The following is a 19454-nucleotide window of genomic DNA, read 5'->3' as shown; positions in this document are numbered from 1 at the left end:
TACAGCACACTCTCCCACAAGCCTAAAGTTGGCATGAGCCCGCGAGAATGAGATCAGAAAAGTTTAAATGCAGAGGTGATCTGTCAGGTCCCTTTTGGGAGTGCTAGTATGGAGAGGATTGACTGAGTCTGTTTAGGAACCTCCAAGCTCTATAGTAACTTTAGGGCTAGAAAGGAGGATGCCTAAGATTCAGGATCCTGCAGTGTTGAGTCAACATTTCTTGGGGAAGGAGGCAGGGCTGAGGATTAAATGGAGATGATGGGTATTGTTCTCTTGCTCAAAGGCACTGGACCCCAAGGCCTCCAGCTCTTTGCTTCCATTCGAAATTCAAGTCCTGAGCGCACCACAGTTGTGATGCAGGGAAAAAAACTGCTTATCGGAGAGCCCGGGCAAGTGGGCCCCTTGTGAGTACAGTTCAACCTCCTTTGTGTCATTGGCGCCAAAAGTAGACAACAGTCTCTTGAGAGTTTGATTAATGTTGGTCACACTCAAAGACCCTGGGTAGCATACATTTACTAAGCAATTACTAAATACCAGTTCCTGTGCTAAATGCTGCATCAGTCAGGGCTCTTAATGGCAGGCCACAGAAACTCTCCTTGGCTGATCTGAGGAGAAAAATCCAGGACTGAAAGGAAATGGAGTAGCTCATGAAATTGCAGGAAGGGCCAGAAAACCAGACGTGGAGCCAAAGTCAGGCTGCAGAACAGGTCTAGGGAGGATCCCACTGCTGCTGAGACCTAGACCTTGTGGCTGGCACCCAGGATGTTGTAGGGCTCGGACCCTGGATCAGTGTATCCTGCAGTGCCTCTGTGGGTACTGCAACTCCAGGAACTCAATCTTGTCAATGCCACCGCCAGAGAGAGGCCTTCTTGGCCTCCATCTTTTTGGTCACTAGCTCCAGATTCAAAGTCTTGAACAGATGCTTCTTCTCTTTGATAGAGCCCAGTCATATGCCTTAGCTGCAAAGGAAGCTGAAAATCTAATAGGCACTTTTGTCTTCAAAAATGAGAGGCCTGCCCTCCACCAAGATCCACAGGAAATGGAATCCAAGAAACCACAGGAAGGGGTGAGGTGACTGGGCAGCTCACAGCATGCATGCTACATGTGAATTATCTCATTGATTTCTCACACTACCCAGTGAGGTAGGTATTGTCATCTCTACATCATAAATGATGATAATGAGGTACAGAAAGTTTAAGGAACTTGCCCAGGACACGACACGCAGCTATTAAGTGCTAGATCCAGTCCAGATCCTGGATTGTATGACCTAAAAGAGAGACTCCCCTAGGAGTGAGGGTCCCTGAATAGTCAACTGGTTTCCAAGAATGGGCTCCCTCTCATCACCTTTTGACAGTAATCCTCTGTCCAACAGCCAAAGAGGCCCTGTGGGGAGGGCTTGCAGATGGGAGTGGGCAGAGCCCAGCTCAAAGCTCCTGACTAGGCTCTTGTTGAGTATTCCTTTGATTCCTGCTTCTGTCTTTTTAAATCAATGGAGACAGGGGAGGGTTATCTCCATCCTCGGCTCAAGATGAAATGCATCCTTCCTTGTTTTTCTCATTCCTTCCCAATGTGTGTACTGTTAACTTTAGTTATGAAGGAAATTACAGTGTCCTGTGCATATACCAAGGTTGTTCAACCTCCACACCTTTGCTCAAGCTGTTCCTTCTACTTGAAATGCCTATTTCCTTCCCTTCTAGTTGCACCTTTCCATCCAGGTAGGAATCAGCTCCTTGGTTCATGGAGCCTTTCCTGCTCTGTTTTACTATGGATGGACTTCCTTCTGAATTAGCAGAGGATGTTTCCTAGCTTGGTCTTAACCCTTCTCCTTTTGTTTGACCTCAATTTACTCATCTCACAAATTAGATTGTAAGCTAATTGAATACAGGATCTATGCTTCACTCTGATTTTTATCTCCACCTGGATAGCATCATTTTTGACACACAAGCAGGCACATGGGAGGAGAGAGAAGTTTGGTGCCAGAAAGAACTGGATTTGAATTCTAACCCTGTTATTTACCTGAGCACGTTACTTAACCATTAATTACTTCAACATATATTTATTGAGTACCTACTATGTGCCAGGCACTGTACTAAGCACCGAGGATACAATGATGAGTAAAGAGATGCAGCCTTCGCCATCACGAAGGAAGACAGATGTTAATCCATTAACCAAGTAATCTCACAAGAAAAGTAAAATGACTAACTGTGATAAGGACAAGCCCCTGGAGCTACAAGAGGGTGTATACAGGGCATCGATCCAATAAGGGCAGTGTTGTGGGGAGGTCAGGAGCCACACAGAACCTGGGTTGTCTCACTTGGAAAATGGGGTATCAACCACCTACCTCACTAGGTTTTTAAAAACAGGTGAAATGAGGTAATACTTGCCATGAACGGCATTTTATTGATTGATGATTGATTGACAGAAACAGAGTCTCACTCTCTCGCCCAAGCTGGAGTGCAGTGGTGCAATCTCAGCTCACTGCAACCTCCACTTCCTGGGTTCAAGTGATTCTCCTGCCTCAGACTCCCAAGTAGCTGGGATTACAGGCAGGCACCCCTACGCCTGACTAATTTTTGTATTTTTAGTACAGACAAGGCTTTGCAATGTTGGCCAGGCTGGTCTCAACCTCCTGACCTCAAAAGATCCACCCACCTCGGCCTCCCAAAGTGCTGGGATCACAGGCATGAGCCACTGCATCCAGCCACTTGCCATGCATGGCATTTAAAAATGTTCAGTAAATGTTACCATAATGAAGGCTGGTAGGTTGGCCAACTGAGTGGTCTGATTCAGAAGGAAAGCAGTTAGACATACGTGAACATTTCCTGTACTTGAAGGTCCTCAGGACAGTGACTCCTAGAACCATCTTCCATCACAGTCAGCTGGGAAGCTTTTAAAAAAATGCAGACATCTGACCTTCACTCTAGACCTATTAGCCAATCAGAAGTTTCTGGGCAGGGCATCTGCATATTTTTAAAAATCTTTAATAAGGCAGCCTCAAAATTACAGATTCAGCACACATTTACCATAACCACTGAAGAAATGCAAAGTTATAAAAAGAAGATAAACAACAATCTGTCTCCCGCTTTCTTCCCTCTCCTCTCCTGCTTCTGGAGGCAACAAGGTCAACTATTTGGTGTGATTCCTCTTAGCATTCCCTCCATCAATGGTCACATAAGGACGCTCACAGATAAGCACCTATGCAGGTTTTTTTTTTCCTTTAAAACTATTCACATACTAAATACTTTCCTGAGTATCTTGCCTTTTTTCACTTCATGTCACACAAACATCTCTTCAGGTTTATAGATACAGATCCAGCTCTTCTTTTCACAGCCATATAACATTCTGTAGAATAGAGAGGACACATTTTATTCAGTGTCCGATTGGTGGATATCAAGATTGTTTTCATTTCTACAAATAGTCAAGCAATAACATAACTCTGTAAAAGTTTTATTACTTATAGGTGCGTTTATGTCTAAAGGATAGTCTCCAAAGAGTGAAATTGATCAAATGTGCATTTTTTTATTTTAATAGATATGGACAGATTTGTTCTCAAAATGTCTGTGGCAATTCAAAACACCGGTAAAGCAGGGGAGATATGTATTTTGGAAAAGCCCCTAAGGCGATTCTGAAGTGTAGCCCAGGATAAGAACAATTGCCCAGAGCCGTTCCAGATGGCCCCTGGGTTCCTGAAGGGGGTATCGGGAGAGAAATCTTCACTGAATGAGTGGGCTCCCCAGGGAAGTGATGAAATGGTCCTTATCAGCCTTGCTATCTCCCTCTGACAGAGGCAAACTCTCCCTGGAGGAAGTTCCTCCCAGGCCTCTATATAAGATGTCTTTGTGAGAGGAAGCAAAGAAGAACCTGGGCTTTGGGAAGCTCTAAAGACCCAGGAAGGTCTCTGGGTGGGTGAGTACTTTCTCTGCTGTGGTGGAGCTGGTGACAGTTTATTCTCCCAGGAGGTCCCTGGCTGTGGCTGACAGTTTCTGGAGGGCTGGCAGGGGTCTACTTGTGGCTTTCAGGTTATGAGGATGTCAGCAGGGGCAGCCTTCATCCTCTGCCTTGCACATTCTTTCTGTGGGATGTGAAAGCGCTCCTTGGCTGGGGAAGGGAGACGGTGGAGACTTGGAGGAGGGTGTGGGTGGCTTCTTGAGCTTTGAGGAGAGGACATACCTTCTAAGTTCTATGTGTTCCTAGGAAAGCCAATAATCATTGCTTCTCCTGCCTCTTTTATGTCATAGACTCTGAGGGACCCATTAAGTACAAACAAATAAGCGTAATAGTCCCTTCTTTACTTCTGGGCCTGAAGGAAAGCCAGCCTCAGCCACCCTTCAGAGTTTGCTGTGTTCTGTTTAGAAAGAGGTCCTTGCGTCCTGGATCGTGGAGCATCAGGAGCTGGGCTTGGCATGAGCTTTTCTGGCCCATCCTGACTTCTATTCAGGCCTTCTTTTTCTCCACCTCACTCCTACGGTCCTCTAATGGTGTGATTGTGATGTGTGTGCGTGTGTGTCTGTGTGTGTCAATGACAAACTGTGTTCTCCATTGCAGGATAAAGCCAAGATGAAACTCCCCCTACTTCTGGCTCTTCTATTTGGGGCAGTTTCTGCTCTTCATCTGAGTAAGTGTTTTTTGCCTTCAGTCTTTCTTTCTCTGTTTTTTTCCTTTCTATAGTAGATGGGGTCAGAGTTACACACCCACCCCCTTCTTTGATCGTCTTCTATTTCTGAATTTCTGTGTGCTCAAAGGGATGGGGACCCTATGGCCAAGAGTTGAAAGGATTTCTCAAGGCATCTGTTATGTCTGTGGTCTTGGTTCTACTGTGACATTCCCAATTTTGTCCTTTCTCCATTATGCTTACTTTGAGCTTACTGAGTACACAGCACTTTCCATGCCTTCTCTCCCTTAACTCTCTTAGCATCCCCATGAAGTAGGTGGTATTGCATACCCATTTCACAGACGAAGAAATACATCTGGTGGATGATGGAACCAGTACCCAAGCCTATGACTTCCCGACTCTAAGTCCATGCTCTTAACCACTTTGACCTTGTCAGGCAGCTTGGGTTCCCCTCATAGAGACTGGGTTCCAGGTTCCTCTTCCCAGGCAGAGTTGAGCACTCTGATGCCCAGGGCAAGGTGGGAGCTGTCCGTGGTTCTGGGGAGGAACAAGGGGAGATGCGAAGGAAGGACACTTAGCTATCCTCCCTGCCAGGGTCTGAGACTTCCACCTTTGAGACCCCTTTGGGTGCTAAGACGCTGCCTGAGGATGAGGAGACACCAGAGCAGGAGGTGGAGGAGACCCCTTCCAGAGAGCTGGAGGAAGAGGAGGAGTGGGGCTCTGGAAGTGAAGATGCCTCCAAGGAAGATGGGGCTGTTGAGTCTATCTTAGTCCCAGATATGGTGGACAAAAACCTTACGTGTCCTGAGGAAGAGGACACAGTAAAAGTGGTGGGCATCCCTGGGTGCCAGACCTGCCGCTACCTCCTGGTGAGAAGTCTTCAGACGTTTAATCAAGCTTGGGTGAGTGGCCTGTGGCTGAGGCTGAGGCGGGAGCATGGGACGGGTGTGGGATATGTCCCCAGCATTGCTATCACTGGCTCTTTTCCCCATTGAGGGCCCTGGGGGTGTCAGTAGAACCTGAGCCTCACAGAGGTGTTGGGGTAAGAGGGGAGGGCCACCTAGAAACAGGAGTTGCATTTTGGTCTCCAACCTTCAAATGGTTGTGGCAGGGGAGGGAGGGCATGAATTGTGGGGACTCAAGACCCATGTGAATTCATGTAGGAAGGATGCTCCATTCGTTGTGTTTTATCCTGCCCTGTAGTTGACTTGCCAGAGGTGCTACGGGGGCAACCTGGCTTCCATCCACAACTTCAATACTAATTACCGAATCCAATGTTCAGTCAGCGGGCTCAACCAGGGTCAAGTCTGGATTGGAGGCAGGATCACAGGCTCGGTAAGAGAAGTGTGAATACAGCCCCACCTCACTGTATCAGGGGTGCACCTGCTGATCTCAGCCAGCACTCAACTTGCGTCAGATTTGTCTGTTTTTTTCCTGTATAATCTCCAGAAGAACCAGGGATAGATGGACACCCACAGACAACACTGAGGGGGCTGCTTGGGCATTCAGGGAAGAGCTAAGGATTTAGAATCAGGAGGTTTGGGTCCAAGTTCCTTTCCATCTCTCACCATCTATGTAACTTAAGTTAGCTGGGCATGGTGGTGCATGCCTGTAATCCTAGCTACTCGGGAGGCTGAGGCAGGAGAGTCACTGGAACCTGGGAGATGGAGGTTGTGGTGAGCCGAGATGGAGCCATTGCACTCCAGCCTGGGCAACAAGAGCAAAACTCCGCCTCAAAAATAAATAAATAAATAAATAAAATAAAACAAAAAAATTAAAACAAGACGATGAGTTTGTTTCCTCTTCTCTAGGATGAGTTGGCAACCCCTGTTCTACCTTTTGTTAGGGCTGGAAGGATAAGCCTGTCACTGGGATGCATAGAATCTGATGGTGATGATTGCCATGGATCAGCATTTCAGATGACCAGGACAGTTCCCATCATGGTCCAGCAGAGAAGGGCCCATTGCCCGGTGGGCAGCAGGAGGAGCTGGCAGATACAGGGCCAGGTCTGCTTCTCTGCCTTCCCTCTGCGCCATCCCTTCTTCCCCTCTTGCTTTCTCCAGGGTCGCTGTAGACACTTGCAGTGGGTTGATGGCAGCCGCTGGAACTTTGCGTACTGGGCTGCTCGCCAGCCCTGGTCCCGCGGTGGTCACTGCGTGTCCCTGTGTACCCGAGGTGAGGTGGGGCTGGGGATGAATGATGGAAAGGTCTGGGAGATGGGAAGTGCCCCAAGGAGGAGATGCTATGAAGAGCCTGACCCTTTGTGGGAGAGGCTTCCTGGGTCTTTTATATACTCTGACTCCACAGCAGTGTGTGGGTGGGAGAAGAGGCCCTCCTGTGGGTTGAGTTGGGGTGGACAAGAGGCTGAAAGTCCCTTTCTGTTCTGCCTTCACAGGAGGCCACTGGCGTCGAGCCCACTGCCTCAGAAGACTTCCTTTCATCTGTTCCTACTGAGCTGGTCCCAGCCAGCAGTTCAGAGCTGCCCTCTCCTGGGCAGCTGCCTCCCCTCCTCTGCTTGCCGTCCCTCCCTCCACCTCCCTGCAATAAAATGGGTTTTACTGAAACGGATTTATTTTCTCCTCTGATCACTGATCCACTCTGCTTAGCCCTCATTGAAACGTCTTCCTTATCATCTCTCCCCACACCACACCTTTCATAGAAGGGTCAGAAGCTACCACTCCTTGAGGAGGAGGATGGAGGGTGGAGTTGGGTCTATGGAGCCTTTTGGAGATGGAGGAATGGGCTCAGCTAGTTCTCTTCATAGAACACCTGATTACTGGGCACCTGCATAGGTGCTGCCAGGACTTTTCAAGGTTGTAGGTAGACTCCCAATGGCCCAGTTTGCATCTCTGTATCCAAAGACCTTTTCTCTCTCTCTCTCCAACCCCAGAACTGTGGTTGGTTTGATGTGTAAGGAAATTAACATGTCCCTGGGAAGAGTCCACAACTCTCAGGAATGAATGTATAAGTACCCCAATCCCCGGCCCCTCAAGTGGAATAAATCTAACATGTATTGGGCACCATTTCCCAGTGGCCTGCTGTGGTAGTTGGCCTTATTGCATGCATTTTTATGGGCTGCCTTCCCTTCCTCGACTGCACTCTCTGCTCCTTCCTACTCTCTGCAACTCCCAAATAAACACTTGTACACAACTCCCTCTCTCAGGATCTCCTTCTGGGGAAACCTGATATAAGACAGCTTGCCATACGTCAGACTCTGAATGAGGCCTGGGAATACAAGACATAGTCCCCTGGCACTTGGGATATATGGTTATTTGTAACATAGGCACAAAAACATCTACTAGTTGTTACCGCTTATTGAGCACCCACAACATACCCCTGCTGTGGCAGGCACCTTGCCTAGATGGCCTCATGTAATCAATAATTATGATCCCTATTTTACAGAACCAGGCTCAGAGAAGTTAAGACCTGTCAAAAGAATTGCCCGAGACTGAACCTCTAAATGCAACCCATATTGAAATTCAACTCTGCTCCAAAGCATGTTCCTTTAACACTTGTGCTTTTACAGCTGGCTACTCTCCCCTTATGGTCACATGGGGATGAAGCATGGCAGGAGGAAAGCCAGACTGTCTCACTCTTGGGTTCATCTTGGGACACATGACTCCAGCCCAGCTGGAGGTGAGGGAGCTTTACTCAGAGGGGAGGGAGGAAGGCATTCTCAATCCCTTCTCTACTAGGGAGTTCAGAAGAAGAAAATAATTCAATGTTCTAAAGCCATTTTTTTCTCCAGCATGCCTCCAATTCATAGATCTTCATACGGGATTGGGGGCTCAGAGAGGGGTGAAACAAGAACTCTATTTTTTTGGAGTATGGTACAGAGAAGGGATGCTACTTCTCTAAGCTCACATAGTAAGTTGAGAAAGAGACAGAAATCAAACTCAGGTTCATTTCAACTATTGTTCCACAAGAATCTGTTGATATCAAAGATGGTGGACTATGGGTTCAGCCCTGTGGTGAGTACTGTGAGGATGCAGCTGAGGTGGAACTTTCACTCCTTGCCCTATTGGACTTTATATTCTGGTGTGGAAAGGTATTGCTTCCCTTATTTCAATATTAACAACAAAGGGTAATAATATTTCCCATTTATTAAGCATTTACTAGGTGTCAGGTTCTGTGCTAAATGGCAGGTGAACTTTGTCTTGTTCCTCATAAATCTCTGCCGCTGTGGGTGTGTGCTTTGACAGAAGTTTGACTTCCAGTCCACAGAGATCTTCTTTGGGGGAGTAATATCAAGAAGGGGCATGAAGGAAGCTGCAGGACTCCTAGTCCCATCCTGTATCTCGACCTAGGCATGTTTACATTGGTGCATTCACTGTGAAGATTCCCTGAGCAGTCCACTCTATAGTGTGCTTTATAGGAGTACATTGTACGTTCATTGAAAAATTTTTCTTGGCCGGGTACGGTGGCTCATGCCTGTAATCCCAGCACTTTGGGAGGCCGAGACAGGCGGATCACCTGAGGTCAGCAGTTTGAGACCCGCCTGACCAACATGGAGAAACCCCGTCTCTACTAAAAATACAAAAAAGTTAGCCGGGTGTGGTGGCACATGCCTGTAATCCCAGCTACTCGGGAGGCTGAGGCAGGAGAATCGCTTGAACCTGGGAGGCGAAGGTTGCAGTGAGCTGAGATCGTGCCATTGCACTCCAGTCTGGGCATCAAGAGCGAAACTCCATCTCAAAAGAAAGAAAGAGATTTTTTTTTTCTTAAAAAGTAAAAATCCTGAAATAAGGGGACTGGGCTAATATTCCAAAATATGGGTTTGTGTGTGCATTTTCCTCTCCAGTAAGATACTAACTAAGCTCTGTGAAACTGGTTATCAATGATTCTTTATCATTGAATCCTTGGGGTTCCTTACACTGTGCAGAGCACAGAGTAGGGGCTCAATCAACAGTGCACTCATTGCTTTTTCATAGTCAAGGGCCACCCTCACTCAACCCATGTGCCAGGCATAGTTCTGAGAGCTTTGCTTAAGCTGATCTCACTAGAGGCAAGTCTTGTCATTAGCCTTAGTTTACAGATGAGAAAGCTGAGGCAGAGAGGGGCTGACCCTGGAACTTGTGATTTCGTTATACATTACCCTACACTGCCTTTCAAGATGGCAAGGCCTACCGTCTGCATAATGAGGGGATGGACTGAATCTTGGAACAAGAGGAGGAGTTTGAAACCCCTATGAACATAAATGCAAACATTAAGCCAGAGGCTTGGGGTTCCATGGATGCTGAAAGCAATGTTGGCATCACTGGCTAGATCATCTGGGGGTAACACATCTGGGTGTGTCAAAGAAAGCAAAGATTTGGGAGTCAGACAGACTAGGATCTGATGTATCATTTGTTACTAGTTGTGCAAACTTGGATAAGTCATTTGACTTCTCTGAGCTTTTGTAGTACATACATAGACTAGAGATGGCAATACCCAATTTGTAGGATGACTTTTAAGGATTAAGCGGTTGTTAAGTAACAGATGTAAAAACCTTAATGAAGCATAGTGTCTGGTACATGGAAGACCTTCAAAAATGTTTTTTCTTGTTTTAAATCAGACAGAAAATGTCACCGAGGTCATTGGAATATCTTTGCCCAGGGTTTATATACAGTGAAAACAGGGCTGATGTGAAAGAGGGAATGGTCTGTTCAGGAGGGAGGTTGATGAGAGGAGGCTAGGGAAACACAGCTATCTAGTGGATAAGGAGCTGGGAGCCTACGGTTCAGGCCTGTGTCTACTTGCTGTGTGACCTCGGGCAACTTGTTTAAAGTCTCTGAGATGTCATTTCTCCATCTGTAAAATGAAACAACGAGGCCGGGCATGGTGGCTCCCGCCTGTAATCCCAGCACTTTGGGAGGCCAAGGCGGGTAGATCACCTGAGGTCAGGAGTTCAAGACCAGCCTGGCCAACATGGTAAAACCCTTTCTCTACAAAAACAAAAAAATTATCTGGGCACGATGGCAGGTGCCTCTAATCCCAGCTACTCAGGAGGTTGAGGTGGGAGAATCGCTTGAACCTGGGAGGCAGAGGTTGTAGTGAGCCGAGATCACGCCATTGCACTCCAGCCTGGGTGACAGAGCAAGATTCTGTCTAAAAAAAAAAAAAGAAAAAGAAACAATGAGTGAGTGTGAGGCTCATTGTGGTATTGGTTCCTGAGAGTAGCCAACCTTATTGGTCATCCCAGCCACCAAGTGAAATGGTACCCTGGCTTGGGCCAATGGATGAGGAAGAATAATGGCAAATGGGGGTCTACGCCTCCACCTTCCACCACTAGGGAGGTCTCAAGCTTGAAATCCAGCGACCAGGTTTTTAGGTCCTGGACCTGGCCAGTCCTCCTACAGTCAAGTAGATAAGCGGAGGGTTTGGTCCGTTGGGCTAAGGAGATAGTGATCAAGGCCGTTACTCTGCAATCAGACTCAGAAATGGCCTCTCAGTTACTTCTCCATTTGTGGGTCTCTTGGGAGAGCAAAGGAGAGGAAGGAATTTAGGTCTTCTCACCCTCTGGGCTGCCTTTCCCTGCTCTCTGAGCCGTGGAGGGCTGGGGTGGAATATGGGGAATAAATCTGTACATTTTTTCTTTTTTTCTGAGACAGAGTCCCGCTCTGTCGCCCAGGCTGGAGTGCAGTGGTGTGATCTCTGCTCACAGCAGCATCTGCCTCCCGGATTCAAGTTATTCTTCCACCTCAGTCTCTGAGTAGCTGGGATTACAGGTGCCTGCCACCACGCCCGGCTAATTTTTGTATTTTTAGTAGAGACAGGGTTTCACCGTGTTGGGCAGGCTGGTCTCAAACACCTGACCTCAGGTGATCCACCCGCACATGCCTCCCAAAGTGCTGGAATTACAGGCATGAGCCACCATGCCCAGTCCTACAAATCTGCATTTTTTAATTGACAAGGGTCACCCTCCACTCATGTGCCAGGCATAGTTCTGAGAAGCATCCCACAAGGATGCCTCTGAGTTCACCCTGACAAGTCCACTAGCTCTTGGCAGAGACATCTGGCGAATTCAAGGCTTGAGACATGCTGGCCTCTCTTTAACGTGCAGCAAATTTGTCTAGAGCTTGGTCAGTTAAAATTTTGATGTTTTGTTTTGCATTAATTTCAATTTTTAAGAAATATTGTATTAAAATATTATTTATCTTGAATAGTGAATTTCTTAGTGTCTCCTTAATTTCTTAGTGTCCCTGAGTTGAGAGCCTCCCCTGCCTGATTCTAGTCCAGACCTGGGGTGACAGAAGACTGGTGGGAGATAGGAGGTGAGGAGGGGAGTATTGGGTGGAGAGGATGATCTACAGAGTGCTGGAGAGACTGTGTGTGGAGCTTTTCATGCTGCCTGTTTGCCAGCCCTGAAGCTATGACTTGAGGCTGGACAAGGTGGCATATTCTAGATCAGAGATTCTCAACTTGGGCCATTTTTCTCCCCAGAGGATATTTGGAAACATGTGGAGACGTTTTTGATCATCTGCGGGGGTGGGGAGAGGTGCTACTGACATCTGGTGGGTAGAGACCAGAGGGGCCATTAAACTTTCTACAATGCCCAGGACAGCCCCTCCACAATAAAGAGTTATTTGATCTCACATATTAATAGCACAAAGTTGAGGAACCTTGATCTAGATCCACAGCACAGAAGAAAGGATGTAGATTTTTCACACATTAAAGATGAGAAAGCTTGCATCTGTAATCCCCGTGACTCAGGAGGCTGTGGCAGGAGGATTACTTGAGCTCAGGAATTCAGGGTTACAGTGAGCTATCATTGCAGCACTGCACTCCAGCCTGGGTGACAAAGCAAGATTTTGTCTCTTAAAAAAAAAAAAACAGATGAGGACAGACGCGGTGGCTCGTGCCTGTAATCCCAGCACTTTGGGAGGCCGAAGCGGGTGGATCACGAGGTCAGGAGTTCGAGACCAGCCTGGCCAACAGAGTGAAACCTCATCTCTACTAAAAATACAAAAAATTAGCCAGCTACTCGGGAGGCTGAGGCAGGAGAATCGCTTGAACCCGGGGGGCGGAGCTTGCAGTGAGCCGAAATCTCGCTATTGCACTCCAGCCTGGGCGACAGAGCAAGACTCCGTCTCAAAAAGAAAAAAAAAAAAAAAGAAGAGAAAGAGGAAGGGAGAGAAAAAAGAGAGCGAGGAAAGAAAGAGAGAAGGTTTTGGAGTCAAAAAGACTTAGAAATTCCAGTTCTTCCACTTCCCAGGGAACCTTGGCAAGTTGCCTTCTCTCTTTCTCTGAATCTCACATTTTGCCTCTGTGGAGTAGGGGTGGTCATACATGCCTGGTGGAGATGAGGTGTAGATGAGGGTGAGGGGTGTGTTGCACACAATGCCCCTAGGATGAGTGAGAGCTTGGGAGCACTGAGCCTCCCTTTCCCCTCTTACTGCTTCCCCCCATTGTCTCCCACTAGCTCCCTGGGATCTCCACTTCACTTCCTAGGATTCCACCAGCAGGAGGCTACTCCTCGAGTTAAGGTGCATTGTTCAGACTGGGGCACTTTAGGAGGCAGAAATAATAATTATGCCTGGACAATAGTCATAACATCCAGGGCCTTCTGAAGCAAACCAGGGTGTGGGGCACCCACACAAGGCAGTAGGCCCCAGGAGGCAGGTCCCTGCAGTCCCAGCAGAGAGCAGGGCACAGGGGTGAGAAGACTGAGAAAACTTCGTTATCGGCTCCTTTGTCCCCCACTCTGGCCTGGGGCAATCATTCTGGCCTCTTCCCACTTCCCCAAAAACCCAGTATAAAACGGCTGCTTCTGGGCCCTGAAGCCAGAGGCACTGAGAGTGGAGGTCTCAGACTCTTGGAAGGTGAGTTCTTTTCTGGCTGCCCAGGCAGGACCATTGTAGGCCCTGGGAAGAAGCAGCACCTCACAGGGCAAACATGTAGGAGGCCTGTCCTTAGGAACATCATAGCTGAGCAGATCTGTCCCCGCAGGGGCAGGAGTCTGGGCTAAGGGTGATACTGGAGAGCAGCAATGGAGACTGGAAGACAAATGAAATTTTGTACCTGAGTTATCCCTCCCACCATTCCTTTTCTAGACTCTCTGGCTCAGGGTCTGTTCATGGCAAGAGGAGAAAGCAATCTTGTTTGCTCTTTAATCAAACAATTAAACAAATATTCCCTCTATACTATGTGCCAGGGACTATACTAGACACACAAAGACAGCCCCAAGAAGGAAGGTGGAGTAGTGTCCTCGCTAAAAGACAGTAGATATGCAACGCCTCTTGCTCCTGCCTGTTCTCCTGCTGGGAACAGTTTCTGCTCTTCATCTGGGTAAGTCTCTCCCTTCCCTCCTCATCCGTCTTTCTCTTTTTTCCTTTTTCCTACACTCCCCTTCCCTGGCTTTTATTTGCACTCATGAGGCCAGGACCACAGTCTTCCCTCTTTAGCTGATACAGCTCATCTCTGGTAAGATATCACTTGGACTCAGAACTGTAACCTGGAACTTTCTCTTTTTTTGTTTGATTTTTTTTGTTGTTTTTTGTTTTTTGTTTTGTTTTGAGATGGAGTCTTGCTCTGTTGCCCAGGCTGGAGTGCAGTGGCACGATCTTGGCTCATCACAACCTCTGCCTCCCGGGTTCAAGCAATTCTTCTGCCTCAGCCTCCCGAGTAGCTGGGACTACAGGCACATGCCACCACTCCTGGCTAATCTTTGTATTTTTAGTAGAGACGGGGTTTCACCATATTTGCCAGGCTGGTCTCAAACTCCTAACCTCGTGATTTGCCCACCTCGGCCTCCCAAAGTACTGGGATTACGGGCGTGAGCCACCGCACCCGGCCAACTGTAACCTGAACTTTCAGAAGGAAAAACCAACCGCCTGTTAAGATGAAGGGCTGGTAGTCGCTGTTTCTCCCACCTTCAAAACACACACTCGTGGTGTCGGCGAGAAGTCAGGTTCTTGACCATTTGTGGGTGTGACCCGAGAGATCTCTCCTTACCTAACACCAAGGAAATCCTCCAGTCTTGTCTTCAGGTGGAATTCCTAGGAAAGCTCGAGTGAGGTTGCTAGAGCTGTCCACGGTTCTGGAACAAGGAAGCTCTTGACCTGATGGCAGGCTACCTCTTCTTCCCAGAGAATGATGTCCCCCATCTGGAGAGCCTAGAGACACAGGCAGACCTAGGCCAGGATCTGGATAGTTCAAAGGAGCAGGAGAGAGACTTGGCTCTGACCGAGGAGATTCAGGCAGAGGGAGAGGAGGTCAAGGCTTCTGCCTGTCAAGACACCTTTGAGGATGAGGAAGCCATGGAGTCAGACCCAGCTGCCTTAGACAAGGACTTTCAGTGCCCCAGGGAAGCAGACATTGTTGAAGTGCAGGGAAGTCCAAGGTGCAAGACCTGCCGCTACATATTGGTGCGGACTCCTACAACGTTTGCAAAAGCTCAGGTAAGTAGTAGGGAGGCTACTGCGGAGGACCTGGGGGAGAAGAGAGTACATTCAGTATTCTGTTCCCTATTCATTTAGGCTAGTGGTTCTCAAAGCCTCGCATGCATCAGAATCACCTGGAGGTGTTGTTAAAACACAGATTTCTGGGCCTCACCTGCACAACTTCTGATTTAGGAGGGCTGAGGTGAAGCCTGAGAATTTGCATTTACAACAAATCCCCAGGTGATGATGATATTGTTGGTCTGGGGAGAACCACTGATTTAAGCAAAAGGCTTTGGTGTTAGAACCACCTGTGTTAAATTTTGGTTCTGCCTTTTATTAGCTGTGTTATCTGGGCAAGTTGCTTTGCCTTTCAGAGCTTTAGCACCTTCATTTGTAAAACGAAGATATATAGCACCAACTTCTTAGAGTTGTGGTGAGCATTAAATGAGATAATACATGAAAAGTGTTTGGAATAGTCACTGGGCTGTAATAAACTCTCAATAAGTGGTGGTTATAATTATTATGAGTATTATTATTTCCTGCAGGATTGTCCTGACAGCTAATTAAGAAGCAAAAGATAGGATTAAGGGAGGCAAGTAGGTTTATTGTTAACCTGAAAAGGGATGCTAGGCTCTTGCCTGGAGACTCAGAAACTTGAAATAAATGAGAGGGAATTCTCTACTTTGTTTCTGTCTGCAGAACGTCTGCAGGAGATGCTACAGAGGCAACCTTGTCTCCATCCACAACTTCAACTTCAACTATCGCATTCAGTGCTACACTAGCACAGCAAACCAAGCCCAGGTCTGGATTGGAGGCATCCTCAGGGGCTGGGTAAGTCAGGGGCCAAACCTTGGGTGCAGTAAGTTCCTTCCGAATGTGTTAAAGTAGCACCTGATGGTGCCAAGCCTCAGGCCAGCAGCTGAAGTGTCCTTAATGTGGCAGGCAATGATGTGCTGGAGCTGGCTTGCACTGGCTCAGGAGAACTGATCGTGCCCATCTCTTCCCAACTCCATGCTCAGTGACTACATGCTTGCAGCTTGACATCAGCCATGGTGGGAGTGTTTACACAAAGGAAATTGGCAATTGCTACACACCAGGGCTCCTTTCTACTCCCCATCCTCCCACCCACCCCAAGAGCTGGTATAAACATTTACCAGCATACCACTGGAGTCACGAGACGGAGTCCAGGCCCAGCTTAGTCACTTAGAACGCTAGCTAAATAGGTTTCTTGGAGCCTTGTTTTTTTTTTTTTATCCCTGAAATGGGGACCTTCTTCTCTCAGGGTGGTTCTGGAATTGTGGGTGAATAAGTGGCATTATATTTGGTACAGTCCATAGATCAGCAGTACCACCATCACCTGGGAGCTTGTTAGAACTGCAGAATCTTGGACCCGCAGACCTCTTGAATCAGAACCTGCATTTTAACAAGATCCCCAGGAGATAACGTATGCACAGTAAAGTTTGAGAAGCCTGCTCTGTGTGATGGCTGAGATAGATGGTTGCTCTTCCTGTCATTGCCTGGAAACTCTTAGGAATGGCTCTCTAGGGTGTCTGGCTCCTGGCCGGGTAGGCAGTGAGAGAAGTCAACAGGGGGTATTCTGTGAGGTCCTGGATCTGAACCTCTGCCCTCTGACCTAGTCTGTCACTTCTCTAGTTCCTGTGGAAGCGGTTTTGCTGGACTGATGGGAGCCACTGGAATTTTGCATACTGGTCCCCAGGGCAACCTTCGAATGGGCGTGGGTGCTGTGTGGCCCTATGCACCAAAGGTGAGGGGGAAGGGCACCAGGGCAGGGAGAAGGGATAGTAAAGTGGATTCTTAATACTACCCCTTTGAGCTGCCTGAACACACCTCCCCAAACTCAGACTCTCCCGCTGACTGAAGAACCAAAGTCCGGTGTGTAAGGAGGGCTGAGACATAGAGAATCCTCAAAGCAAAACCAGATGATAGGAGTTCTGGAGACAGGGGGGTGGCCTGGATGGTATGTGTGTGGGAAAATTCTTTCCCTCCTTTGATATGAGGGCAATAAATTCGAACAACAGATGTGACCAATGAGAGTAGCGGAAGTGGATATAAGGTGTGGATGAGAGAAAAGGAAGGATGGGGGAATCAGGGGTGGCTGAGAGACAAGATGCCCGCCTCCAACAGCAGATGTGGGCAGCAGCATGGGTGCCAGATGAGAGTTTAGTATAGTGGCTAAGACCATATGTGCTGGAGCAAGACTGCTGCAGTTCACATCCCAGCACTGCCACTTGCCAACTGAGATACAGGCACGTTGTTTATCTCCACTAAGTCCCCGTTTCCTCATCTGTGAAATGGGGATGATGACAGCACCCACCTCGTGGAGTCACGGTAAGGATTAAATGCAATAGTCCACCTAAGTCCATCTAATGCAGTTAGCGCACAGCCTAGCTAGCAGTAAGAGCTCAGCAAATGTGAGCCAGCAGGGATGTGGGGCAAGCATACAGCTGGCAGATGACGATGGCCATCGATGGGGACATAGGGGGCCCCTGAGAAGGGAAAGAGGTGAAGCCCAGGCCAGACCCCGCAGGGCGGTGGACTTCACTGTGCCCTCTGCTGCTAGGAGGTTATTGGCGACGAGCTCGATGCAACAAGCAACTGCCCTTCGTCTGCTCCTTCTAAGCCAGCGGCACGGAGACCCTGCCAGCAGCCTCCTCCCGTCCCCCAACCTCTCCTGCTCATAAATCCAGACTTCCCACAGCATTTCCTGACTCTCGTTTCTTTATTGCTCACTTTGGGGGATTACCCCAGTTCGGAAAAATCCTGGAAGCGTTCACTCTCGGGAAAGTGAGCGATGGCCGAGTAGGGCGGCCCAGTGGGGGCTGGTGGCGGCGCTGGGCGGCAGAGCGGGACCTGGGGCAGCCCGAAGGCCTCCCTGGGCGTGGGGTAGGGATAGGGGATGGGGGCAGGGGTGTGGGTGGTGGGAGTAGAGGTGGTGGAGATGGTGGTGAGGATGGGAGTAGGGGTGGGAGTGGAGAGGTGAGGGGATGGGAGTAGGGGTGGGGGTGGGAGGTGGGGGGATGGGAGTAGGGATGGGTGTGGTGCAGGTGAGGGGTTGGGAGTAGGGGTGGGGGTGGCAGGTGGGGGGATGGGAGTAGGGATGGGTGTGGCGCAGGTGAGGGGTTGGGAGTAGGGGTGGGGGTGGCAGGTGGGGGATGGGAGTAGGGATGGGTGTGGCGCAGATGAGGGGTTGGGAGTAGGGGTGGGGGTAGGAGGTGGGGGGATGGGAGTAGGCATGGGTGTGGTGCAAGTGAGGGGTTGGGAGTAGCGGTGGGGTGGGAGGTGGGGGGATGGGAGTAGGGATGAGGGTGGGAGGTGGGGGATTGGGAGTAGGGGTGGGAGTGGGAGGTGGGGGAATGGAGTAGGGGTGACGGTGGGAGGTGGGGGGATGGGAGTAGGGGTAGGGTTGGTGGAGGTGAGGGGTTGGGAGTAGTGGTGGGGGTGGGAGGTGGGGGGATGGGAGTAGGGATGGGTGTGGTGGAGGAGAGAGGTTGGGAGTAGGGGTGGGGGAGATGGTGGTGAGGATGGGAGTAGGGGTGGGAGTGGGGAGGTGGGGGATGGGAGTAGGGGTGGGGGTGAGAGGTGGGGGGATGGGAGTAGTGGTGGGGGGATGGGAGTAGGGATGGTGTGGTGCAGGTGAGGGGTTGGGAGTAGGGGTGGGGGTGGGAGGTGGGGGGATGGGAGTAGGGCTGGGTGTGGTGCCGGTGAGGTGTTGAGAGTAGGGGTGGAGGAGATGGTGGGGATGGGAGTAGGGGTGGGAGTGGGGAGGTGGGAGGATGGGAGTAGGGGTGGGAGTGGGAGGTGGGGGGTTGGGAGTGGGGTGGGAGTGAGAGGTGGGGATGGGAATAGGGGTGGGGGGATAAGAGCAGGGATGGTGTGGTGCAGGTGAGGGGTTGGAAGTAGGGGTGGGGGTGGGAGGTGGGGGGATGGGAGTAGGGAAGGGGGTGGGAGGTGGGGGGAAGGAAGTAGGGATGGGTGTGGTGCAGGTGAGGCGTTGGGAGTAGGTGTGTAGGTGGGAGGTGAGGGGATGGGAGTAGGGGTGGGGGTGGAAGGTAGGGAGATGGGAGTAGGGGTGGGGATGGGAGGCGGGGTGATGGGAGTAGGGATGGGTGTGGTGCAGGTGAGGTGTTGGGAGTAGGGTTGGGGGTGGGAGGTGGGGGATGGGAGTAGGGATGGGTGTGGTGGAGGTGAGGGGTTGGGAGTATGGGTAAGGATGTGGGGGGTGGTGGGTGGGAATAGAGGTGGTGGAGATGGTGGTGGGGATGGGAGTAGGGGTGGGGGTGGGAAGTGGGGGCATGGGAGTAGTGTTGGGTGTGGTGGAGGTGAGGGGTTGGGAGTATGGGTAAGGATTGGGGGGCGGTGGGTGGGAGTAGAGGTGGTGGAGATGGTGGTGGGGATGGGAGTAGGGATGGGGGTGGGAAGTGGGGGAATGGGAGTAGGGTTGGGTGTGGTGGAGGGAGGGG

At 49.6% G+C, this 19454-nt stretch overlaps 2 protein-coding genes across 5 annotated transcripts; both read left to right on the top strand.

Moving 5' to 3' along the window:
* Nucleotides 1-3844: 3844 nt before the first annotated feature.
* On the top strand, nt 3845-7762 carry PRG2 (proteoglycan 2, pro eosinophil major basic protein). 4 transcript variants are annotated; one of them, XM_003275304.4, is made up of 6 exons: nt 3845-3906; nt 4546-4615; nt 5207-5514; nt 5816-5947; nt 6676-6787; nt 7008-7176. In XM_003275304.4, the coding sequence occupies exons 2-6, from the start codon at nt 4558-4560 to the stop codon at nt 7064-7066; spliced, it is 669 nt and encodes a 222-aa protein (XP_003275352.1). In that variant the 5' UTR covers nt 3845-3906; nt 4546-4557; the 3' UTR covers nt 7067-7176. The 4 variants fall into 4 exon arrangements, with proteins under 4 accessions (XP_003275352.1, XP_004087824.1, XP_003275354.1 ...); XM_004087776.3 differs by having other exon boundaries at nt 3852-3906; nt 5207-5481; nt 7008-7762; XM_003275306.4 differs by having other exon boundaries at nt 3852-4019; nt 7008-7762.
* A 5614-nt stretch (nt 7763-13376) lies between these two features.
* PRG3 (proteoglycan 3, pro eosinophil major basic protein 2) lies at nt 13377-17694 on the top strand. The gene is made up of 6 exons (XM_003275303.2): nt 13377-13413; nt 13746-13879; nt 14681-14991; nt 15673-15804; nt 16627-16738; nt 17555-17694. The coding sequence occupies exons 2-6, from the start codon at nt 13819-13821 to the stop codon at nt 17611-17613; spliced, it is 675 nt and encodes a 224-aa protein (XP_003275351.1). The 5' UTR covers nt 13377-13413; nt 13746-13818; the 3' UTR covers nt 17614-17694.
* The last annotated feature ends 1760 nt before the right edge of the window (nt 17695-19454 follow it).

The sequence above is a fragment of the Nomascus leucogenys genome, chromosome 4, assembly GCF_006542625.1.
Source record: "Nomascus leucogenys isolate Asia chromosome 4, Asia_NLE_v1, whole genome shotgun sequence".
In the NCBI taxonomy this organism is placed as follows: Eukaryota; Metazoa; Chordata; class Mammalia; order Primates; family Hylobatidae; genus Nomascus; species Nomascus leucogenys.
This window is presented reverse-complemented; position numbering and strand designations above follow the sequence as displayed.

Coding starts and splice junctions, on each gene's coding strand:
- PRG2 (XM_003275306.4), top strand. CDS start 4,558: ATGAAACTCCCCCTACTTCTGGCTCTTCTATTTGGGGCAGTTTCTGCT. Junction 5,515..5,815: donor AGACGTTTAATCAAGCTTGG/GTGAGTGGCCTG, acceptor CCTGCCCTGTAG/TTGACTTGCCAGAGGTGCTA. Junction 6,788..7,007: donor CGTGTCCCTGTGTACCCGAG/GTGAGGTGGGGC, acceptor CTGCCTTCACAG/GAGGCCACTGGCGTCGAGCC.
- PRG3 (XM_003275303.2), top strand. CDS start 13,819: ATGCAACGCCTCTTGCTCCTGCCTGTTCTCCTGCTGGGAACAGTTTCT. Junction 15,805..16,626: donor GAGGCATCCTCAGGGGCTGG/GTAAGTCAGGGG, acceptor TCACTTCTCTAG/TTCCTGTGGAAGCGGTTTTG. Junction 16,739..17,554: donor TGTGGCCCTATGCACCAAAG/GTGAGGGGGAAG, acceptor CTCTGCTGCTAG/GAGGTTATTGGCGACGAGCT.